Source organism: Loxodonta africana, chromosome 23 (genome assembly GCF_030014295.1).
Source record: "Loxodonta africana isolate mLoxAfr1 chromosome 23, mLoxAfr1.hap2, whole genome shotgun sequence".
Lineage (NCBI taxonomy): Eukaryota > Metazoa > Chordata > Mammalia > Proboscidea > Elephantidae > Loxodonta > Loxodonta africana.
Window position 1 is genome coordinate 69,068,875 of NC_087364.1, and position 25,718 is coordinate 69,094,592.

Here is a 25,718-nt window from a genome sequence, read left to right on the forward strand (position 1 = left end):
GAAATACTATCTCTCTGATGTTTACAGAAAGAATGATGGCGGATTTCAGATATTTATGTATTCATTCATGATGAAGATCATTTCTTTTTTGTTTTGTTTTGTTTTTTTCCCCAAACTGTGCTGGACCAGACTACTGATTTGAAAGGCACGTCAGATCTTGACAGCAAAGTTGACTCATTTGTTCTCTGTTCACCTGTGATGGTGAAGTGGACATTTTATTCACATCACCTTAATTTGAAATGTTTGTAATTTCATAAGCACTTTATCAACTTTGTTCTTATTTAAGTAGGATTTTTTTTTTTTTTTTGCTTTGCTTTCATTGTGGTCAAAAGGTGCTGACACACAGGTTGTTTAGTACTTAAACTCTCCAAGGCCCCTGTGAGCGATGCCTAGGGTGCGTGGAAGCCTGTTGGAAGTAGCCAGGCTCCTGTTTGTTTTCACTTGGCAAGACCATTGGCCAGAATCCTTGTGAAGTTACTAAACGTAAGTTCTAAGAGGCCCGAACGAACCACAGTAGAGTTACTCCAGTCATGATTGCCAGATTTGGCAAAAATCACTGTTCAGTTTTGGTTCTCCTGAACCTCATGCCAACTTAAGAAAAAAAAAAAAAAAATCTAGCTGGCCTGAGATTCCACAGTGCTCAAACTTGACATGGTTTCCAGAGAAATCTGGCCCCTAAGTCCAGAAGGCTCTGGTTTTCATAAATGGTGTTTGCTGTTTTATTTTGTATGGTAAGTATTTGCTATTTTGAATTTAATTATTGTTGGTGTCAGTCTTGGTTGTGTATTGCATATACTGTATTTATAAACTAGTGCAGAAAAGCACAACTGAAGTAAATTATACATCAAATTTATTATAAAGAAATAGTAACTATTTTAACTTTGTTCAAGTATGTGGTAATTTGCTCCTATTAGAGTAAAAAAATACAATAAATTATTATCAGTTTGTGTAACTTAAGAGTATTCCATATAATATTTTTTTAGATTTAGATGGATAAAATTTTGAATGTGAAAATTGCAGGGCATTTTAAAACATGTGGGGGATATTTTCCCATGTTCTGTATTAAAGTCCTTTTCTTTTGCCGTATGATTTTACACGTCACGTAGTCAAGCATACTGTGAATAGATTGGTCTGTAATGAGCAAACCATGCAGAACTCCTTTTTTTAAATGTAGCTAGGACAACTTTAGCAGACAATTTCTTTTGCAAATCATTATATAAGTAATTTATATATCTTCCTAGGTGAGTTATTTATTGCAAAGTTTGACTCATACAAATGACCTCAGATACATGTCAGCTTACTTTGCTGTGGCAACATCCATGCGAACTGCTTTGTACACTGTGAAAATATTTGACTCCGGCCTGCTCATTTTGTGTTTACTCTGGGCTGGAAAAGACTTTGCCAAAACATTAAAGACCATTCTTTTCACTAAGTTTAACCAACTCTATCTGCTTTCAGAAGATGAATCTTTACGTTTCAGCTGTTTTTGTACATCAGGTTTTTTTTTTTTTTTCTCTCTTGCAAATTGTACTTAAGAGTTCATGAAATTATTTTTCATCAAAGTAATACATTCTTATAATGACTGCATTGGCAAAAGAATCCAGATGCGAAAGTCGTGCCTCCTGGGTCACGTCCTGTCCTGGTTTTGTTTTTGTTTTTTTCTTTGTCTTCTCAAGAATTATTGGTATTTAAAATGCCAGTTTTCATCTTAAACCGTATATTTTTGTAGCTCCATATTGCAAACAGCAGTCATACTGTTTCAAGAATGAGTGTTATAATTGCCTAGCATTTGTTTGCACTTTATATTTTCCAGAAGTTAATTTATTAATCCTTTTGCACATGAAAGCTATGGGATATATATATATATATATATATATATATATATAGTGTCCTTTTTTTTTTTTTTTTTTAGATGAGGAAGCTAAGTGATGGTAAGGCCCTATAGTTCCAAGAGTCTATAGAAAAGCCTAGAGCTGGTTTTCCCCTGTGAATTATAAGAAAGCAACTGGAATTTCTACTTTAGTTTCATCCCATTTTCTCCTATTTATTCCCCTATCCTAAGAGATTTTTTCCCCCCATCGTATGTATTAGTTTCATTAAAAATGCTCCCACATGAAAGCCTCATCATTTGACAGAACCTGGTAACTTGCATGGTGAGACAGGACATTATCCTAGGATCAGGTGGACCCCAGCTCCCCTTAAAGGATAAGACCTTGGATTTGAATGGAGTTGGATATATCTATCATGATTCTTGGATATAAGAACACTTGACATGCCTGTAATACCCTGAAGGCTCATTCCTGATAGGGTTGCATTTGTCAGGTTATTTGTCCCTTTTGGCCAGGAGATAGAAGGAGACCCCTGTCAGAAAGGGTATCCTTTGGCCTCTCGAAGCCACAGGACACCACCCCAAGAGATGAGTAGCAAACAGGTCACCTCATAGGTAGGACTAGCTGAAGAAAACACGGTGAAGGCTAACGTAGCTCTTGGTTCTGTCTACTGAGGTCTCTGAGCAAGACCTTTGGAATGTTCTTCTTTACTTCCTCCCCTCCTCCCTTATGAAGGCTCCTGTAAATTTTCTTAAATAATAGGCAGCTATCTGACTAGATGTTGGAAAAATTACACTAGAGACATCCTAGCCTCCAGAATTAAAAAGATGAAGCATATAATGCTGACCCCCCTCCAGCACCCTGCCAAATTAATTCAGGTTGAATTAAGCATGTGATGTAAAGAAATTAATTGAATTACAAAAAAGCCACATTTTGTGTAGGGTTGGTCAAATTTTAAACACAGTGAAATTTCATTGTAATAGATATGGATCTTTCCAAACACTGGTCCCTTGCAGAAAGAATGACCGCTTCATGAAATCAAATGCTCGTAAAACAACGGCCCCTCCTCAGTGTTCTGGTACACAGCTCGTGACCAGGGGTCCCTGGACTAGACTTGGACTTTCTAAAGACCAGACTTTGACGTTCTAAAGAAGTCTCATTTTATTTCCTAAAACCTTTTTAATGGGTGTATTTGGACAAAGATGTATTCAAGCCCCTGTCCACTTTTTATGTTGTACAGGCGTTAAGTTGCTTTTTACATGTGGAAAAATTAGGCGGCATTTATTTTTCAACGCAGCTTTTAAAGCCTCTTTTTCCCCACCAGTGACAAATTTCAGCGCAAACAAATGGAGAATCATAATCAAAACAGCTCAGTGCTTATTTTCTGTAGGTTTCAGTAAAATATTTATAAACCAACCACAAGGTATTTACACATCAACATAGTAAATTCACACCAGGACCATGAATTGAATCTTTTCCATTGTGTCTGCTCTGGGTGCCATGCTTGTAACAGAGAAGGTAGACACTAGGCAGGTGATAGAGCTAAAGAAAGAAAAAACGAAGGTCCATTTTTGACTGAGGAATTCAGATACGCTAGCTGTTTACCATTTTATGGCCGATAGTTTTCTCTCAATGTTCATTGTTATTTGTTGGCAAAATAAAAGTGCCTTAAGTTAACAGTTTTGAGATCCATTAAAGAAATTAGTTACCAGTTCATAATGCATTTATTTACAAGTCTTTTTTTTTTTTTTTTTTTTTGCATGTCTGTTGTAAATCTAATATTGTAAATGTACTCAAATTCATTTACATGCCTCTGGCTGCCTTTGATTAAACTTCTTCCAAAAAATAAGCTCTGTCCAGATGCTGGCTTTGTTCATACAGTTTTTTTTTTTTTTTAATGGTCTCTGACGTCCGTCTGTCAGATTACTTGAACGTAAGTTGTTGTGTAATCGCTCCCCAGTGGGTTCCTGGCTATGCATTTGTAAATCCCTGAGTCCGAGGTCTGGGGATTCTGAATGATGATGGTACCCTGCGGGTGAGGCCACCCTTTACCTGCCGTGGAGAGCAGGGAGTGGTTGGGTGTCTCCCACGTGACTTCTGGCTTGGGGACACCCAAGGCCACGCAGTGGAGCCGCACGGCCACTCCTGTCCTCGTGAGGACGCTTCTGGGCGGGTGGTTTGTAATTCGGGGAGGGTAGGCTACAATCATCACGGGAACGGTGACCAGTGCGTGGCCAACACTGTTTTGAGCCTTACAAATGTAGTTTCCTCTGTTGTCAGCAGTTGCCGCTTTGATGACCAAGGTGCCATTATCATGCAATATGTATTTTCCATGAGTTTGAGGCCTGTCTATTACATGACCATTTGGTAAAGTCCATCTGATGTTTGGTTTAGGGCTTCCATCAGACACACAATGCAACGATAGAGATTCTCCAGTGATGCCCCTCACCGTCCCTAGTGCGTAAGTAAGAATAACTGGCTTCTGGCCAATTTCCAATACAATTAATTTCTCAATGTAGCCAACATTATTCCTGGCTGCACAGCGATACTTCCCTGTATCCTCTCGAGCTGTTTTGGAAATGATGAAAGAACCATTGCTAGCGATCCGATACCGAGAAGTCCAGGGTCCACTGGAAAAGCGTGTGCCGTTTGGTAGAATCCAGATTATTTCTGGAGGTGGGTTTCCGTCAACAGAGCAATTCAGTGCTGTGGACCTTCCCAGCCGGGCAACTACTTTTTCATTAAATGGATTTCTGAATGTCGGTCTTCTCAGCATTTCCAGCACCTCCAACCTCACCACCAACACAGTCTCTCCCCCCTCATTCCGAGCCACGCATATGAAATCGGCCGAGTCGGAAAGCCTCACGTTCCTAATTTCCAAGGTCCCATTTTCATGGACTGTGATTCTGCTCCCATAGTATGGGGCGGTGAGGACAATGTTGTCTGGCATGATCCACGTGACTTGAGGAGCTGGCGTCCCCTCGGCTCTGCAGTCGAAGTGTTTCTTGGAATGCCTCACAGCAGTGACTCTCATAACAGTTCTGTTCGTGTACAGGCCATTGATTAACGGAGGTTTGGAGACAACATCCAGTTTGTACGTTTTAGTGTCGTCCCCACTGGGATTTTGGGCGACACACACATAGTCCCCAGAATCCAGCCGCTTTACTTTGCTGATGGAGAGAGACCCATTGGCATGAAATGTGTACCTATTGTTGGAGAATGAGATCATGTCATTGGAAGGGAGCAACCAAAATATTCTTGGCTTGGGTTCCCCAATGACCTCACAGTCAAGGACGGCTGTGTCTCCAGCCTTGACTCTCGTGTAGGTCTTCGAAGCCTTCCTTATCCGTGGGGCAGCCGTTACGACAGTCAGGTGGACCTTCATCTCATCCTTCCCTAGGGTGTTCTGAGCATAGCAGGTATAATCTCCTTCCTCTGCAACCCCAACTTTGTTGAAGTATAAGGTTCCATTGTCAAAAAGGACGTACCTCCGGGTCCTGCGGCCGCTGTCATCTGCCTGCATTGCGTTGTTAATCATTGTTCCATCGGGCAGACTCCAAGATATTTCAGGCACCGGGGAGCCAGAAGCCTTGCAGTCGACTTGGAAATCTTTCCCGTGAAGCACTTGTTTTTTAAAATGCTGCTTGTGGTCAATTTTGGCAGGCTTCAGGCGTAGACTGACGTGCAAACGGATCAGGTCATCTCCCATTTTGTTTCTGGCAACACACAAGTAGTCGCCACCATCTTTTTCTGTTACCGATGCAATCAACAGTGATCCATTTGGGTAGACGTGGATTCGGCTGCCCATTCTAAGGTAAGAAGAGACCGATTTGAGTATGTAGCTGTTAGTCGGGGAGGGGGGAGGGGGGTCTTTATTTAAATAGTATTATCTTTATAGACATTGACATTGCAATGAAAATCAACATTAGCTGATTTGCTGTCTTTTAAGCCATTCAATGAAAGATGAAATTATCTGATTGAATAGGTATGATTTAGTACAAACAAGCAGTAATTCTCAGGTTAACCTCAAATGAGTCTCTTTTACAGAGAGTTTTTTTTTCTTTAATCATTTTAATAGGGAAATTCTAGATACGTCGGATTCCTAGATGCCATGACTTCTTCGACCATTTCACGTATCAGATAAGCTGAATTTGTAGGTAACTTGGGATAGGTGCATACGGTTCTTATTTTAGTGCAAAAAAGGGAGCCCTGGTGGGCAGTGGTTAAGAGCTACGGCTGCTAACCCAAAAGCCAGCAGTTTAAATTCACCAGCTGCTTCTTGGAAACCCTAGGGGGCAGTTCTACTCTGTCCTATGGAGTTGCTACGAGTCGGAATCGACTTGACGGCAATGGGTTTGTGCAAGAAAAAGCTGGAAGCTTTTTCAGTGATTTAAAAGCTGCAGGTGATTGTGAGAAAGACTGTGTTGCGAGTAGGGGTTGGTTCAGTCGTTTCAAAGTGAGGGCAAATTCAGGTAACATTAAAGGGCAAGTGTGAGTGAGTTGGGCGTTCATAACCGGGGACTGCCTGTACTTTTATTTAAAAGATGTTACTATATCATCAGGTTAGAAAAGAGTTCTACTTTGTTACAAAGTGCAGAGCACATTAGAAACTCGCTGCAGCGTCTGCCCTGTGCTTGCAGCTGTAAGATCACTTTAAAACCCCTGCATCAGCTTGAGCTGTGTGGGACGTTTTTCTCCCCTAGTGAACAGGCACTAAAAAACCAGTTGCCTTTGAGTGGACTTGAACTCATGGCAATCCCATGTGTGTCAGAGTAGAACTGTGCTCCATAGGGTTTTTAATTGGTGATTTTTTGGAAGTAGATTGTGGCATCCCTGGGTGGACTGGAATCCCAGTTAACAGCCAAGCACTCTAAATGGTTTGTGCCAACCACGAACTCTAGACACTATGCAGCCTGCCATTACCACATTTAGCCACCAGATGGCAGATCTTTATTGGTAAAAATATAGATCTTAAGACACACCAGTGGAAGTTAAATTGACGCAAAAATGAACTCAAGGAAAACACATTGCTACAAATTTATCTGTATTTTTTTCTCTAATTTTTTGGCAGGGAGGTGAAACAGAGAAAAGTGTAGACTACCTTACATAGCATTCCTGCGAACAGTCAAACAGCCTCGAGTCAATTTTTATTTTCCAGTAACTTTATCATAAGAAGCATGGAAAGTATTGTTGTAACAAAGCATTCTGAAAGGGTGCTGGCGTTCTTTTCATTTTTTATCAAGTGTGAAACTTGACAGGAACTTCTCTGGCATGTAACCAAAACCCGTTGCCTTTTAATTGATTTGGATTCGTAGCAACCCCATAGGACGGAATAGAACTGCCCCATAGGGTTTCCAAGGAGCAGCTGGTGGGTTCCAACTCCAGCCTTTTGGTTAGCAGCCATAGCTCGCTATAGCTCTTAACCACTGTGCCACCAGGACTCCTTCTGGCATATAAGTCAAGGTGAAATCATCACAATGGATGCATTTAATAAAAGGAACAAATTGCCAGGTGTTCTGCTTTCATCTTTAAATCTGAAGGTCCCCATCGTACAGATGAAGACTGATACTTATATGTAGTAGCCTGACTCTGGTCTGGTTCCGAAATCATGCCTTTTTCACTCTGCTTTTTACACGGCCATCTACCATTCTGTCCTAACGCTCTCCAGAAACACTGACTCTCAAACTTGGGTGCACATTAAAATCACCTCTGGAGTTTGAAGTAATACTGACGCCTGGGTCCCACTCCAGAATTGCTGATTTAATGGCCGTGGCATCTGGTCAAGGCATCAGGATTTTTAAAGTTTGCCAGGTGACTCTTACGTGCAGCCAAGTGTAGAGCTGCTGTTCTAAAGCTTGGGTCGTAATGCCGTTCCCCCGTTACCTGCACGGGGCCTTATTTAAGATTCGTATTTCCTGGTTTCACTTTCCAGGTATTTAAATTCTCTAGGTCTGGCCTGGGATCTGGGAATTCACTTGTTTAGCAGTCTCCCTCAGCTGATTTTTATGCATAATTAAGTTGGAGACCCAGTCTTCAAGTTTACCTGGAGGGCTCTTAACGAAGATTGCTTGTTGAAACACAGACAGTTTCTGACTCGAGGTCCCAGGCAGTGCTAATAATGCTACTGGTTGGTATTACAGTTTGAGAACCACTTAAGTTAGAGTGACCTTCCCCTGGAAATCTGGCACAACTGGAGGCTGTCATACAGTGAAAACCGCAAAAGCCAGAAGCTGTATAAGACAGAAACCTGTCAGAGAAGGAAAACACAAATATCATCCCCTAACACGAGCCATAGGAGAGTGGTAACAGTAACACTGTACCCTGTCAAGGACGGCAAACTTAGCGAGACCTGGTAAAACAGCGCAGTCCCATCGGGTTCTGGCTCTCACGGGTTTCACTGTATATGAAACAGAAACAGAACTGTATGTGTGTATGACATACACAGAACTATACCTGTTTCTTTTCAAAAATTTACTTTTGAAAGTAGATTTCTTCCCTGAAGAAAAGAAATGAAATTCTTTTTAAAGGTTAATGCATAGGCAAGCAGCTGTGGTTTTCCAAAGCAGTGATTCTCAGGCTTTAATGTGCGTATGATTCACCTGGGGACCTTTTCCTCCTGCAGACTGGGGTACCGCAGGCGTGGGGTGGGGCCTGACTTCTGCACCTGGAACAAGCTCTCAGGTCATGATCGGCAAGATTCCTTTCTGTCGAGCCGACTCTGACTCAAAGTGATCCTACAGGACAGAGGAGAACTGCCTCGTGTGGTTTCTAAGGAGCGGCTGGTAGATTTGAACTGCCGACCTTTTGGTTAGCAGCCGAGCTCTTAACCACTGCGCCACCAGGGCTCCGAGCAAAAGCAGGATCCCAAAGGAGAGAGAACACAATTCTGTACTGAAACATAGGTCGCAGAAGTTAAACTGAAAGCAGCGGAGTTAGACTAGTCCTGCTCTCGGTCTGAGATCATTAAAAAACGTTGACAAGCAGATTTTAAGAAACTAAAAGGTTTTTTTGGCGGGGGGGGGTGCACTGTGAAGTGGACTTGGATCCGCATACCTATGGTGAAAGCTTTTTTTTTTTTAATTTTTAGAATCTAAATTCAAACTCCTAAAGCTAAGAAGAAAGAACAGTGAGGTCTTTTATTAGTACTGCAGTGGAAGTGCCCTTTTCTTCCAGGTGAGAGCCCACAAATAAAAATATTCCTGCCTTTTGCAGTAAGTTACTTCCAAAATAATCATTAAAGTAACATCTGTGAACTTATACACTCCCCCCTCTTCTACACCATGGACACATCTTCCTATGCTTTGTAAGTATTCCCCCAAAACAAAACAGGAGCCACCTGCCTCATTTCCTGGCAGGATTTCCTCGAACACCTTGGTCAGGACTCATTCTGAGTATGAATAACGTGTTTCAGTGCACTTTCCAGACTCCCTTTGGACTAATTTTTTTCAGATGTCCCCTTAAATTTTTTCCTAACTTCCCGATCAAAGATTGACATTTTCTAAACCGGGCTTACGGTACAGGTTTCTGACCTTGTCTTTACAACCTAAATCTTGAACTTGTCACTTCCATCACAGGTGTGATGATGCCTCCTATGCTTTCTTGCACTGATTTCTGCGTGGGTGGTGAAAACTATTCATGTTACAGTAGAATGAGCAGTCTGTGTGAATGGGAATCGTACCTCTGACCTCTAAAATTTATTTTAAATGCATTAATTTCAGAAAATAGAATTGGCATTCAATATTAAGGAAATGCTTACAACTCCTTGAAGGCCAAGTAATGACATGCTTTATGATGAAATTAAATACAATAACCAGTAAAGCTTTGAAAACATTTGATGCCAGCCGTGGATAGGTGCCTTAGAGTACAGCCAGCATAAGTGTGTGATCTCTAAAGTTCACGTTTCCTAATGGCAGTGTTTATTTTAGATCTAAGTAAAGTCAATTTCAGTCGGGTAATTTTGATGACTTGTTCTTATTTGAAAAACCCAGAAATTAACATTTACTTTTGAATAAAAGATCACAAGGGGAATTGGGTAACTACATGCGATAGCAACTCGTTTTAACAATAAAATGCCTACTCTTCAACTTTCAGTACGAGTATAAATCCTTATCTATTATGTATAACTTTTCCTGCATGGGTATTTTCTACTAATGAATAAACAAATATATAAAGTGGAAATGCCCATCCTCATCTTTTTTTTCCTGGTATTTTATGGAAAATCAGTGCTTTTATAAAGTCATGCAGATGTCAAAATTGGTAACTCTTATGAGCTAAAACTGGAGTCTCCGGATGGTACAAATGGTTAGCGCACTCAGCTGCTAACTGAAAGGTTGGAACTTCGAGTCCCTCCACCCAGAGGCACCTTGGAAGAAAGGCCTGGTGATCCACTTGTGAAAAACCAGCCACTGGAAACCTTATGGGGCGCAGTACTACTCTGACACACAGGGGGTCACAATGAGTCCATCGATTCGACAGCAACTGTTTTTTTGTGTGTGTGTTTTTTTTTAAGGAGCTATAATTATTGTTTTTAAAAGGTTGTATCTATGCAGAAAAAAACAATTGCTGTCAAGTCAGTGCCAACTCATAGCAACCCTATAGGATGGAGTAGAACTGCCCCATCAGGTTTCCAAGGAGTGGCTGGTGGATTCGAACTGCTGACCTTTTGGTTAGCAGCTGTAGCTCTTAACCACTGTGCCACGAAAACCACCCATAAAATGAGTATTCATTTGTCTCTTAATAGCCTATTAGAGAACATGTGTATGTGTGTATACGTGTCAGTTAAGGTGGTGGAGGTCCTGAATACATTTAGCCATGTGAAGGTCTTAGTGTTGTTACTGTCATGAAGGGCTTTGTAGTTTTATGGAGAAAGAATTTATATTTTGATATAAATTCTGAAATTAAAGTTTAAAGTGTTGAATAGGAAACTCTAAGGAATGAAATAATGGAGGCTGTCTTCCCAGAGCCCTGACTGCATTACAACAATTCCCCACTCTGTTTTGGGTAGAGAGAATAAGTACATTTACAGTTACCATTTTAAAACAGCCCTAAGTATGGAGGCAAATGAGACTTTTATCCTGCTTTTAGTTCTATAAACTCAATAAGAAGTTAACCCTTCATCATGAAAAAAAAAAAAAAAAAAAAGCTTGGTTTTTACACTCCAGGTAATCCCAGAAGGGTTGGCTCTCTTTGGAAAGAGCTGCCTTTATGTCCAGAATCTGTGGGCCCTGTGAAACTGCTGCTAGCCTCAGTGTATTGCTTTTTCCATTTCAGAAGTTGTACAGCTAAACAGATAAAGAATATAACCAACACAAAAACAAGAGTTTACCTGTGCCACTGGCCTACGACAGCCTTGGACGGTAACCTCCACATTATTTTAGGCTTGGGTTCTCCAGTAGCTGAGCAGTTCAGCAGTAACTTGTCCCCAAAATTTACCTCCTTCCATTCCTGGGATGCAGCTTCTATCCTGGGAACAGTCTCTTGCTCTTTCACCGTAAGTATTACCACCCTTCTGTCTGAGCCGGTGGAGCTGGTGGCAATGCACTCGTAAGTGCCCCTGTCTGAAGAGGCTACGTTTCTAATAAACAGCGTTCCATTTGAAGATAAGAACAACTTGGAATTGATAAACTGCAGGGGTTTCACTTCAGTGCCATTAGAGAGGACCCAGTGAACACTGGGCTGAGGAGTTCCTTCAGCAGTACAGGGTAGTCTCAAACTTTCACCCCATGTCCCTACAAGGACTTGCCGTTTTTGTTCTAAAATAATAGGTGGGGCTGCAATGACTTGTATTTTAACAAGCAGTGAGTCCTGGCCAGCTGGGTTGCTGGCCATGCATCTGTAAAAGCCGCGGTCATAAACACTGAGATTGTGGATCACCAATGTTCCGTCAGATTTCACCAGGGCCTGGCTGTTGCCTTTCGATGATTCTAAGACCACTGTTCGGTTTGCCAGAATCCAGGAAATCACAGGGCTTGGCCTACCTTCAGCTCTGCACTTTAATTCCACAGTGCTTCCGGAATGAACTGTGATCTCTTTGGTCCGTCTCTCCAGCATCCTGGGGGGATAGGAAACCACAGACAAAGTGACATGAAGGTAGTCGGTGCCAAAAGGATTGGATGCTGTGCACAGGTACTGTCCGCGGTCCTGAATGTCCACCCTTTGAATGGACAGTGTACCGTTGGGGAGCACCTGGAAGCTGCTATTCTGTTTCCTTTTAGACAAATCAAGTCCTGATAAGAAGAAAGAAATGTATAGTCATAAGCCATCCAAGTTTAGTTAAACATAACTTTTTCAAGTGGTGATCTCCAGAAGAAAGCTATCTTTTTGTTAGGCTGCTGAGAATAAATATATTTAAAAACAAAATTCGGACCCTAGTCCTTAGATTACTAAAAGTTTTAATTCACATACAGGGAGTCCCCAGGTTACCAACAAATTCCATTCCTAAGTCTGTCTTTTAAGTCAAATTTGTAGGTAAAGTTGAAACTAGTACATATGGTTCTTATTTAGCATCTGTCACGTGTTTGTCTTAGTATGTAGTATGTATTTTACCTCTCTGTGCACCCTGGTGGTGCAGTGGTTAAGAGCTACGGCTGCTAATCAAAAGGTCAGCAGTTCCAATCCATCAGGCACTCCTTGGAAATCCTATGGGGCAGCTCTGCTTTGTCCTATAGGGTTGCTATGAGTCAGAATCAACTCGTCGGCAAAGGGTTTAGTTTGTCTGATGCATATAAAACATCTAAGAAACACTTCGAATGTTTTCATGGACGTCACAGAGTAGTGCCTGTGTCCATTATTGTATCAAATTTTTAATACAATAGGCTTTATGGCAGTCCGCTCTTAAATGTGGGGTGTAACTCGGGGCTTGCTTGTACTTAAAATTTAAAAGCCGGATACACCAACACAATGATCATTTTCTTTTTCAAACATACTGCTTTGGGTCTGCTTTCAAAGCATTTAAAAAAATGTTCTTAATTAATATATGTTGTAAAACATTTTAATGGGCAAAACATGCCACTGTCAAATGAGAATGTGAACAGTTTCTGTATCTTGGGAGAAATTTGAAATCGGTGTTGATTCTTTGAAATGTGTGACCCGGAAACATAACACAATCTTTTCCTTGTTTTATGGCTAAAGAAGACTCAATAAAAACGAAACTATTTCAAATACCTGAGGAGACTCTGGTCCAGTGGATGGTGGGCAGGGGGTTTCCAACAGCCTCACAGGGAAGAAAGGCATCTGAGTTAGCAGGAACAGTGAAACTTGCAGCTTTCCCTCCGACTATTCTGGGCTTTTCAAACATATTCCTAGACAGCGAGTCAAAGGGAAGAAGGAATTCAGAAGTGCTTGTTTTTTTAACGTGTGTCTTCTCGAAGCCACTCTTGTCTGCAGTCTTCTGTCCATCCCAGTTTGATGCAGGAGTGGTGACCTCTGGTAAGTCTAGAGTGGTCAACACGCTTACTACTGGCTCTTTGCCTTCTTCAGCAATTTCTGGGTATGACTTGGGCCCAAATTGGTTTGCTGACCAGGGAGAGGGAGTCAGTTTAGAACTCTGTGGTTTCACTGTGCTCAGTGCTGCCGTAGGGGTAGAATGTAACTCATTAGAGTAGATGAAGTGGGTGGTTCTGATTGTCAGCGTGGCATTCGGGTGAACCTTGGGAGACATTGGAATCTCTGTTGCTTCCTGGTGTGAATTAGCGTCATGCCTTGAGGACTCAGATGGCTTGACCATTGCATTTGCCGTCATCCTGAAAATGGGGGTGGCTACATCATCAGTAACTGCACTTTGAGTAAAGGGAGGGGTGGGAATTGGCACTGGAGTGGCAGGACTGCTCAGGAACGGTGGCACGGTTGGTTGTCTAATGACCATTTCCCTGGTTGTGGTCCTCCGGTGTTGTCTGCTAGACGAAGTTATTTCAGGAGCCCTTGTGCTTTTCAAAGTCTGTGTATTCTCCTGGGGGCATTCTTCAGTTACGTCTGTCTGATGAGGAACTCTTGAAGAGAGACCAGTTGTGCTTGAGATTCCTTTTGGATTTTCCAGGGGAGAATGAGCAACAGCAGAGCCACTGGACTTGGTTGAAGCTTCGACTGTGGTTAGAAGAGCAGGTGCCATAGCAGTCAATGTGGTGAAGCCAGAACTCTGTCCTAAAGAAATGATTGGGTCACTCCTGTTCTTCTGGGACTCCTTTGGTCTTTGTCCTTTTTGTGGCCCAGGTCTGGCTGCTTGGATTTCACTGATAATGACAGATGCGGAGGCAGTAGGAGGAGCTGTCAGTGTGGCCGTTCGCATTGGTAGGAAGTTTGTTGGATGTGATTCTTTGCTTGCAATACCAGCAACTGTAGGGTTCAGGGTTGGGAAGGTTTGCGCCTTCATCACAGGGAGACTTGTAGGACTGTGCACTTCTGTGGTATTGTGAGCTGTAGCCAGTGTTTCCGATGGAATTTGCATCACCCTTGAGGAGAGTGTTGTTAAATGGAAGGGGGAAACTTTATCTGTGGGTAAAGCAGGAGGTATTTTTGGAAACACTGTGGCTGTGCTTTTTTGTGAACCAAATTTATGCAGATTCCTTATCCTTTCCTTTTGGACATAGTTATTTGCAAAGAGGTGATGCCAGGGGATTTTCTTTCTTGAAAATCTTGTACTGGCTGTAGTACTAGGCTTGGTGATGGGGTCTGGAAGTGGTGATATAATCAATGAATCTCTTTTCGTTTCACGGGTGCTGGGCACATTTGGGTAATCAGTATTCATTAAATGAGTTTGTTCCATATATATGGATGTTGGGGCATGGGTCCTGACTGCACCAGTTGGTGTCACTTGGATACTTTCAGCACTGAAATATTTTATCGTGGGTGTTGTTTTTTCAGTGTGTACATTGGGTTTGTTGTCAGGTAGCAATGACGGCTTCTGGAGCAGTGTTGTAGAGTCTTCTGATGTGGCTGTGGTGATATCAGCTTGGGGGAGAGTAACCGGGGAAGAGCTTGGAAGAGACGGCGCTGCTGTAGGGGGGACGAGCCTCTCTCTGGGAGAACAGGATAGACACATCACACCGCGCTCTGTGGCTGCAAAGGGAGTAGTGCTGTCTTCAGGGGAACCTCGGACTGTTGGTCTCACAAAGCCAGGTCTGTGCTGTCCAAGAATTGGAGTTCTATATGGGCTGATAATTCGCCCCCTGCCCCAAATCTTCCTCCGCCTCCCAAACCGTCTGGAGAGTGCGGTGTTAGCTGCACTATTTCTAGGAATCTGTACCTGAGAGCTGGCAGCAGCGTACGGATCCGTAGGGAGCGTAGAGGTGCTGAGTGTTTGAGGAGTGTGAGAGTAGATGTGATTGCTCCTGGGTTCACTGACCGCTGTCCCAGATGTCTGCTGGCCGTTTGTTGTATTGACTGACACTAAGAATACATCAACTTTGCTGTTAGCACTGTGAAGCATTTTAATATTGAGATCACTGATCATAGTCCCCACTGTTATTGGGGGCGCACTTGGGAAATGCTCTCTTCTTCTCCCCGTCTGGTCTGTGTCCTGAAGTTCAGTTGCTCCAGATAGTAGAGGAAAGATGGTGGGTGAATTTTGGTTGGATGTGTCTTGCATCCTGGTTGACGTGGCTGGATTTACATTCATGGACACGCCTGTAGTTTTAACTGCAGTATAGAGGCTGAAATTGATAGGTTTTTCAGGTGGTAGTATTTGTGGACTCAAAATTGGGGAGACTTCGGTGCCAGAAGTTATTATATCCATCACAGGGCTATTGGATATTGTTCTGGAATTAGCAGTAACTGTCCTTACCGGAACATTTGAAGCTGTAGTTGCCAGAGCCGTAAATTCCTCACCTGAAGGAAGCAGACCTGAGCCTTCTGCTTCCTCACCGGGTAGTTTCAGGAGTTGGGTGACTGGTGGAGTTGGCTGTGCTGTGGCATTGTCTCGTTTCTCTGGGGCAGCATTCTTTTTAGCTTTCTCCAAAAGCACTGCCCAGTGTTGGGGGTCAATTCTCCTAGCAGAGGGAGGAAACTGCCTGCTGTGCTCCCTGAAACGTCGGTTTGTTGAATCTCCACGTCGCCGGTGCGCTAACTCCCGATAGTTGTGCGTCTTACTTGTGCTCGATACTTGTTTTCCCGCCTCAGCCTCCATCAGAGCAGATGTAGGGAGGTGTACAGTTGGCGGCTCCTTGGGCTGAGCAATGGGATTGGGTTCATCAAGTCCGGAGCCATCTGCTTCTCCGTCGTGCTCCCCTGGCCTTTGTCCTTTTATTTTCACTGAAACTTGGAAAATCAAAAGATCAACCCCTGCTGGGTTGGCTGCTACACAACGATAATGCCCTTGGTCTTTTTGGGTGGCCTGTAATATTCTTAATGTGCCATTGTTAAGAATTTGCTTGTCTCTTGAGGACTGATAGAGCACAGTGTTTCTGGGAAGAACCCAGCTAACAGAGGCATCTGGGATACCAGTAGAATGACACGGAAGGTCAAGTGTTTCACCGATGAAAACTGTGCGATGAGCCCCATTTTCATGGTGGGCTTCTACAGAAGGCTCCACCACAGTTATCCTGTAGGTGAGAAGATCCGCATCGTCGTAATTGGTGCTTATGCAGTGGTACACACCTGTGTCAAAACTATCAGCCATCTGGAGTTCCAGTTTCCCACTTTTGTCTATTAGGATCCGTCCATCCTCACTAACATAAGGAGCTCTCACTTTACTCCCATCGGCTAGAAGCCACTCCAAATGCGGAGCGGGGTCTCCTTGGGCTGGGCAGTCCAGTTCAATGGTCCCACCAACCAAAACAGTGCGTTCCAGCTTAGTATTGTTATCCCTTGAAATCATGGTCCATTTGTGTTTCACTGGCCTCATCTCTGTCCTCGGTAAAGTGACTTGAGCATCACTTGAGTAGTGGATATGCAGTGTACTGAGTGTGGTAGCAGTTCTGTTTAATTGCAAGGAAATTTGGTTCTGCATTAACCAAGAGGGGTCTGTTCTGAGATCAGCCTCTATGTTGGTGAAAATGTCTTCAGGCTTAGAAACCACCTGTTTATATTTGTAACAGAGTTGTGGTGTTTCAGTGACCAAATGGCTCCTTTCTAGTATCAGAGGAGAATCACTGTACAAGGCTAGAACTTGCCACAGTGGCCGAATGTGGGTGTAATCTACGTTGCATACTAGAGATGTAGAAAATGACAGGTTTAACATGATGTAGTCATTTTCTTCAACGAATGCAATGGATGATGTCCTCGAGGGCTTCTGGATACTGCAGACCACATTAGCTTCATTTCTAGACTGGTCTGTCATATTCAAGGTGAGGGAGCCAAAGGGTGCCATGAAATCTTGGGGAGAGATGAAGGCAGAACCACTGTCTTCCAGAATGTTCAGGCTCTTAAGTTTCAGGGATGAGTCAATAGTTGGCTTGGTACACAGGAAAGCTGCAGCCGGGACCATGCCGAAGGGCTTGCCTTTGGAGGCCCTGGGGTTCCTGCAAAGTGGGCATTGCTGAAGGCTGGAGGAACTTCTGTCTCTTTTGCATTTGATTACATCTAGGAAAAAGCACAATTGTATTGTTACCAGTTGTAGCTTCTACATGAATTAACATTTGAACTTTTTGAAGAAATAGCTTTTGCTAGAATTTGAAACAACAGTTTAGAAATTTTCGTGTTTAATAGAAATTTTTTCACATTTTTTTGTCTTTCAGTTGATTTCTAAAAAAAAAATTGTGTGTATATCTTGCTATAATATTCTAAAAAAAAAATTGACTCTGTATCTTGCCACAATATAATATCCATTTAAAAAAAAAAAGTTACCGTTGAGATGAGACTCATGGCAATCCAATGTGTCAGAGCAGAACTGTGCTCCATAGGGTTTTCAGTGGCTGATGTTTTTTTTAGAAGTAGATCACCAGACCTCACTTCTGAGGTGCCTCTGAGTAGACTGGAAACTCCAATCCTTTGGTTAGCAGCCGAGCACGTCAGCCATTTGCACTACCCAGGGACTAGTTTGAGAATCCACTCTATGGCAGCTAGTTAATAATATCCAGAGGCACAAGGATTTGGTCTGTCTTGTTCACTACTATATTTCCCATGCCTAGAAAGTACCTCGTATATATTTGGAATTCAGTAAATATTAGTTGAATGAATAGTTTCGTTTGCTAGGGTAACAAAATGATACGCTTATGTTTGTCGCTTTTCATTAACGTAGGTCTAGTTCGATTTCTTCATTTTGTTTTAAGACAATCACGAAACTTCACTCTCCTTTGAAAGATAACCTGTTTGATAAATGCTCATTTACAAGTCCTTGAGTATCATTTTTAAAACCCCACATTTATTTCCATGATCTTGAAAGCTAATTATTTTTGTAAAGTGGATGATAACTGCATACACATTTAACAGGATCACGTTCTAGTGTATCATAATCACACAGCCAAAATATGTAGTCTTCCATCTTGTTAACCATAACGTTGCAATGTTAAAGTAATTGATATTGTCTTGAATGTCTGTGTGATTTTCAAAGGTAGGATTAACTTCCTCTGCTCTTTGTATTATTCTTTAAAATGTAGATGCTTTCATGCTTGCAGCGACATTACCATGATAAATTCCTATTTAGTTTATTTCCTTTTTTGGTGATCAGCCCAGGTGGGTGAAACAAACAAACAAAACAAAAATTGATACAATAAATATTTGCAAAGTTACTGTAAAGTAAGGCTGAAAAAAAAGGAAATCAGGAATTCCTTTAGCTTTCACGGCTACAGTGTTTGACTCACTCATTCGTCCTTCCAGTACCTTTGAGCCTGATCTGTACCAAGCTCCATGACACCATCTGAATTCCCACAGAATTTACAGTTTCCTGAGCGAGACAGGCAATTACAAGCTCTGTAATTAAGGGAATCACCAGGACAGGTGCCCAGCTCAGACTTTGGGGACAGAGAGCATAGAAAACTTCCAGGAGGAGAAAAATGTCCTGGTTAAAATTCTGAAAGATAGCACTGGAAGAGAGGGAGTGGAATCTGTTTTTGTTTTGTTTTGCTTTTGTGTTTTATTACATCCAGGGGAAATCATAATTGAATTATGCAACTCAGTTGGTTTTATGGAATGCCTGTTATGTGACTGGTGTGTTCTCATTCTCCAGTCTTCAGAACGACCTGCTGAAGTAAGGCACCGTTTCCCCTTTTTACAGATAAGGGAAGCAGCTATGAGGGGTTTCCAACACGAGCTGACACAGACAACATGTGGCAAAGCCCAGCCTGTCTGATTACAGAGTCTGTGATACTGTGCCCTGTGCCTCATTGGGGTTACTTTTGAGTGTGAATAAGCAGTTTTAAGGGGAGCGCTGGGCATTACAGTGGAGGGGCTGCATATGTTAAGACCCACAGGCGTGAACAAGGGATTCCAGGGAAGGGAAGGTGGCGAGGTGAAGTAATCAAGGCTCGTACTGTGAAGACCCTTATGTACCACATAGCAGAGCTTGGGTCATTTTATCCTCCTGGTGGGCTGAAGTCACTCAAAGGTTTTAAACAGGAATCGACTGGTCAGATTTGCATTTGAGATGGATCACTCTGGACGCAGTATGGAGAAAAGTTAGGGTGAAGGACGAGATGGACACAGCAGTGGCATCAATAGGGGTGCAGGGATGCAGACCAGATCGGGTGACAGTCAGAGGGGGTGACACCAAAATGACTGTCTATAAAATTTTTGTGCAGTGTTTCAGCAGAAGTTTATTATTTTCTATGAAAATATCTGTGTAGTTATAACAATAAAAACAGTTTTCGTAAGCTCAGCTTACATGTATCAATACACTTACAAGGCTAAGACTCCATGCTAATTTACTTTTTGAACTTTCTTAGGCGCTCCGGTTAGAGCTGTCATGATTCCCGAATTACGACGATGCTTCAAATCATGTGATTTCGTCTACACTCACTACGAGCACTGCTGTTGTTTTCATTGCTGCTGGTACTTCATAGTCGCTGACTTTGTCAAGTTTTCTGGTGTTTTAGCTACAGTGTTGTGGTAATTGGCATGAGGGGGTGACACTGTGAGTAACCTCATGGGGTGACACCAACCGTAGTGATGCCGCTGGGACACAAGAGTTGTAAAAGTCAGGATGCTGTTGCTACAGTTCAGTCAAGATGGCTTGGGCTGGTCTAGGTTGGTAGCAAGAGGAATGGAGAGAAACGGATGCAGAGCTAAAGCATCAGGCAGATACAATCAACAGGAGGTAAGGATTAGTTGAATATGGAGAGTAACTGAGAGCGAGAGTCAAGGAAGACTCGGGTTTATGACTTTGGTAACGGGATGACTGATGGCACCATTGACTGAGAGGCTTACTGGAGGAGGGCCAGGTTTGATGAGGAGAGGACAACCATGGTGTCCGAACAACGGGGCAGCCCACTGAAGGTCTGGCATTCTGGTGAAGTCATAAATGTACAAGTCTTATAGCACTGGGACCAGCCTAAATCCTTCCAAATCATAGAAGCTCCTCTTTCAGGTATTTGGATGTCACATATCTGGTCATTTTAAAATAATTGCTGTCATAAGCCTATTTAAAATGCTGGTCAGCAAGATACTTAATAAAATGTATAGAGTTTTTTTTTTTATAGAGTTTTACCTTATACAAAACGCATCCTGGGATTTTTTGTGCTATCCAAGCAGTAACTCCCATATCGTGCAACAGATACAACATTTAAGAGAAGCATAGTATTTGTGTTGTTGTTAGCTGCCATTGAGTCAACCTCCAATTCAGGGCAACCCCACGCACAATGGAACTAAACTCTGCCCAGCCTGATGCCACCTTGTGATCAACGAGGGACTGGACCATTGTGATCCACGGGGTTTTCACTGGCTGATCTTCAGAGGTAGATCACCATTCCCTTCTTCCTAGTCTGCCTTCATCTGGAAGCTCTGCTAAAACTTGTTCAGCATCACAGCAACACACAAGCCTTCAGTGACAGACAGGTGGTGGCTGTGCGTGAGACGCACGGGCCGGGAATCAAACCTAGGTCTCCAGCACAGAAGATGAGAATTCCAGGACTGAACCACTATTGCCCTCCTAGTACTTTTCAGAAGATCTCATTTGCTGGAGTGGCTGGACAGGGTCACACCATTGTCCCAACGCAAGTCCTCTCAACAATGAAGAAAGTCTGTCTGACCAAGGATCCAAACTCACTGTGTACCTCTCAGCATTCTTAACTTCAGCAAATGTTATAGTCTAGACTTATGCAGAGGAGGAGCCCTGGTGGCACAGTGGTTAAGAGCTTGGCTGCTAAACAAAAGGTCAGGAGTTCAAATCCACCAGCCACCCATTTCCCTCATAAGAATGTAAGCTCCACAAAAGCAAGGACCTTAATCTGTTTTGTTCATTTTTGGATCCCCAGGCTCTCCAGGCTCCTGGCACATTGTTGGTTTACACTGAGTGTTGGCTGAATGGATCCTGTGCTATTCATGGCACTTCCGCTTTTCCTGTCAAAGCACATTTCACACTCTTTTCTTGCCTGTTCACTTATCTGTAACCCACTGAATGCTTGATTAGAGCAGAGTTGGTGCTCTTGATATTCCCAGCACTAGCACAGGACCTGGGATGGAGCTACAGAAAACAAGACGTACTGACATTCAGTATTGGCTGAATGACTGAAAGGGGACGAGGAGAGGGAAGAGTTTCATTGCTCATGGTGATTCAGTGAAGAGTAACACACACATTTCCCTGTTTGCTCAAAAGCCAGGACATACGACTGAATAGTCGACCCAAAACAATGGATGATTATCTCACTAATAAATAAAGAGCACTCATTATCACTGAATTATTATATAGACTTGGTTTTCCTCTACAGGTAAATTACCTCGGCCTGTCCACTTACTGCTAAACACCTTCAGGTAGGTTTCCTCAATTTTGTTAAGACAAAGAAATAAACAGTACAGATACCTGGCTTCTCCTGTATCCAGTCAGACAACCACTGTAAATGGCAGTCACAGGTCCATGGGTTTCCATGGAGATAAAGGCTTTCCAGATCAGGCATGTAGGAGACCATCTCTTGAGGGAGGGAGGTCAGGAAGTTGTCAGACAAGTACAAGTACTTAATGAAAGATGTTTTAAATATCTGGAGGTAGCGCAGAGAGACAAATGTATCTGGATGGAGTTTAGTCAGCTGATTTCCTTCCAAATGCACCAGTCGGAGAGAGCTGAGTCCATAAAAAACCTCTGGGTTTATAAACTCAATATTGTTGTGGTCCATATGCAACCGTGTCAAGCTCCTGAGGCCATAAAAAGTATCCTTCTGAAGTCTTCGGACTTTGTTATAGCTCATTTTTAAGACCTAAGAAGGAAAAGAAGCACACATTAATGTTGTCAAGGGAATTTTCACGAAAGGGAAGGTGTATCATGATAAAACATATGTTGAGATAGCCCAATACTATGTGTGTGCCTTGTTTGGATCCTAATGCATACAAATCAGCTGCAAAATAAATATAAGACTATCAGGAAAATTAGAACACTCATGAACATTTGATGTTATTAAGGAATTGTTATATTTTTAAGATATAATAATGGTTTGACGCTTATTTTTAAAAGGTTTCTTTACTTTGAGATGTCTGTGGAAGTACTTACAGGTAAAACATTATGATACCTTGAGTTTATTTCAAAACAATCCAGTAGAGTGCAAAAGTGGTGGATGAGGTACAGCTGTGATCAGATCTGTCAGGTGTTAATAACTATTGAAACTGGGTGACAGTACTTCCAGGTTCATTATACCATTCTCTCTGCTTTTATAGGTGGTTCAAAATTTCCATAATGCAAATATTTTTAAGTATCTTAATATTTCAAGTACATTTAAGGCTTCTCATCCATTCATAAAAAAATAATGCATATTGATTTTTTTTCACATTTATAAAAGTTTTATTGAGATATAATTCACATGCCATAAAACTTGCCCTTTAAAGTATACAATTCAGTGGTTTTTGGTATATTCACATTGTCATGCAACTATTACCACTGCCTATTTTTAGGGAATTTTCATCATCCCAAAATAAAAGCCCATACCAGTTAGCAGTCATCCTCCTCTCCTGCAAGTCCTAGGCAACCACCGATCTACTTTCTGTTTCTATGGATTTGCCTATTCTAGATATTTCATGTAAATGTAATTATACAATATGTGGCCTTTTTTTCCTGGATTCTTTGCCTCAACATAATATTTTCAAGATCTGTTTATGACTGAGTGGCAGTGTGAGAGCAAGTCCTTTCTCTGATATGGGCTGGCAAGTGCTGGGTGGTCAGGGTCCCTCCACAACACTTGTGGGACCATGTGGTCTTTCTGGGTTGGTGCCAGCAGTTAGTGCATCCACTGGAGAGCAGGACAGGATGTCTCCGTAGCCACCGGGAGGAAGTGCTACCCAAATGGATGAGATAGGATCTCTGTGCATGCATGAACTGGCGTCTCAGTAGGTGAAGCAAGACAGGAAATAGATAAGTAAATAAACGGAAACATTTTTTAAATTGTAAACCATATTGATTTATTGAAAGCTAACTTTGAGCTAAGAAAACTGTTTTAGGAGCCACAGTGGATTCCCAGGTGAACGTGGCTATTAGCTGCTTTTAAATACTACATTTTAAAGATTTAGTAATCCCTGGGAATTACTAGCTGTCGATAGGAAGAAAAGAAAGGTCCCTCAGGATTTTCCTGTTATTCTAATTTCCACATACTATTGCATTTAAAAAAAAGTTTTTTTGATGTCTGCCCCGAAGTTTCTGGTTGTTTGTCTTCAGATGCCATGGGAATGGGCAGCTTTTGGAGGTACATCTCACAGGTGCCACCTCACCTCCTTAACTTCCCTTCCCTCTCCAGGTCTCACCTGCAAGGCCTGCAGATCCGAGAAGGTCTTATCAGGAATTGTGTGAATACCATTACTGTGTAACATCAGTAACTCCAGCTTATTCAGGCCAGAAAAGTCCGTTTCTCTCAATCTGGCCAAGCTGTTGTACCTGAAATGGAAATGTCATTCTAGGCATAAGTTTGCCGGCCAACTAAAGTTCAAATGTCTAAGCACACATACAACCATCTCGCTTGTTCTACCTGTACTCTAAGGAGATAATCTCCATCTCTATGCGTGAACTCTGATTGAAATCCTTCAGATGCCACAGAAGGTCGACCTTCTAGCCGGTCCTTGCCGCCTCAGCTACCATCACCCCATTCATGTTCCTGGAACATAACATACTTCTCCTCATTTTCATACATTTATGTGTATACTGTTTCTTCGGGTTGGAATGCCTTTAACCTCATCCCTCTCTATTTGTGAACACTGTTAAAACCCAGCCCACTCCTCTATGCTGTTTTCTTCCCCTTCCTTCTACGAGGTGGAATACATCATTATAAAGCACTAGTTAAGAAACCTAGACTCTGAAGCCAGGTGGCTTGGATAGGATTACAAGCTCGGGTATTTAGTATTTGTGCAACGCTTGGTAAGATCGGTAGTCTTCTATGCTCACTTTCCTCATGTATGAAAGGCAGATAATAATAGGTCCTACTCCAAAGGGGTTAGGAGGACCAAGCGAACGAAGACATGTAGACTGCTTAGCCCAATGCCAGCATAGAGTAAGCATACAATTAACATTTGTGGCGCAGTGGTTAAGAGCTTGGCTGCAAGCCAAAAGGTTGGCAGTGGAATCCACCAGCCACTTCTTGGATACCCTATAGGGCAATTCTACTTTGTCCTACAGGGTCGTTATGAGTCCAGATCCCCCTGATGGCAAAGGGTTTGGTTTGGGTTTTTGGTATTATTGTTAGTGATTGTTCCCAAGGCACTTTGTATGCTCCATTACAGTTTTTATTAAATTGCACTGATCGTATATTTGTTTCCTTCAAGTATAGCTCTGAGAAGTGAATAACGTATCTTGTTCATTGCTGTATCTCCAGTGCCAGCCATTGGGCTGGGCACATAGTAGGTGCCCAATAATTGTCAAATAAATGATGTTAAACCTGACTACATGTGTGTTCACACCCACACATGTTTTTAATGAGCCTTTAAAATACAGTCACCTTTTGACAGACATTTTAGAGGAAAAGCGATTAATGCCTTAAATTCAGGGTGCATTTTTATAAGCATTTTAAATAAGTTTGTACTGAAAAAAGTCGAAGGGCCTTTAAAAAGGAGTTAGACGTCTCATGCATATCTTTTATGCATTTGAGGGCACTTCCAGTTGCTCTGACATGTCTCACAGATACATCTTAACCCTGATTGTTAACAGGGCCTATATTATTTTCCTGCAAACACATAACCAGAATGAAGTTTTTCTACAGTCATGGGCCTACCAAACCACTAAGAGTCCCTTCAGGTTCTAGAAGAACTTTCTCCTACTAAAAATGTATCAGGAAAAAACATTCCGAGTGCTCCCACAAGCTTAAGATTCTCATTTCATAAGAGAAATACTGCTAAAACCACAGTGGTTAACCGCCCCAAGCCACAAGGGTTTTGTGGACAAGTCACCCGTGTGATCAGACCCCCTGGGAGAAGGGACAAGGGCCCCACGCACCCGAAATTGATGCGTTCCACGTGGGGCGGGATGCCATCTGGGATGGAGGTCAGGTACCGAAACGTGCAGTGCACCTCTGTAGGCAAGTAACAGGCACAGCGGCGTGGACAGGCTCTGGCGCCGGGGGTGGCCACCAGGCAGATGGCAGCCAAGGAGACCAGCCAGCAAGCCATTCCTCTTCCTTTCATCTTCATCCTGAAACAGCATCACACCTTGAAATTATAAACGTGGTTTGAGCACAGGCCCCAGCACCATCACAAACAGCAAGCTGGGGCATCTGGGAAACCTACGTTATGGGTCATAAGGGACCAATTTCATTCACAACACTTGTGGCAAAGCTTATTTCTAACAAAACCATAGTGTGTGCTGGCCTCCCATGGAGCTTGGTGATCAACTGGACTATT

The 25,718-nt window shown here is 42.5% G+C and overlaps 1 protein-coding gene across 1 annotated transcript; it reads right to left on the reverse strand.

The window, feature by feature from the left end:
* Positions 1 to 3,747: 3,747 nt before the first annotated feature.
* On the reverse strand, positions 3,748 to 25,508 carry IGSF10 (immunoglobulin superfamily member 10). Its single transcript, XM_003416150.3, has 6 exons — positions 25,315 to 25,508; positions 23,637 to 23,766; positions 21,715 to 22,105; positions 12,993 to 17,342; positions 11,155 to 12,055; positions 3,748 to 5,638 (listed from the first exon to the last, which is right to left on the reverse strand). The coding sequence occupies exons 1-6, from the start codon at positions 25,506 to 25,508 to the stop codon at positions 3,748 to 3,750; spliced, it is 7,857 nt and encodes a 2,618-aa protein (XP_003416198.2).
* Positions 25,509 to 25,718: the final 210 nt, after the last annotated feature.

What these genes read in the sequence shown, in the direction of transcription:
- IGSF10 (XM_003416150.3), bottom strand. Translation starts at nt 25,508, where the DNA reads ATGAAGATGAAAGGAAGAGGAATGGCTTGCTGGCTGGTCTCCTTGGCT. An exon ending in CTGGATACAGGAGAAGCCAG is followed by an intron (nt 17,343 to 21,714) that starts GTATCTGTACTG and finishes GCTTTTTCCTAG; the next exon opens with ATGTAATCAAATGCAAAAGA. An exon ending in GTCGTAGGCCAGTGGCACAG is followed by an intron (nt 5,639 to 11,154) that starts GTAAACTCTTGT and finishes TTCTTACCTTAG; the next exon opens with AATGGGCAGCCGAATCCACG.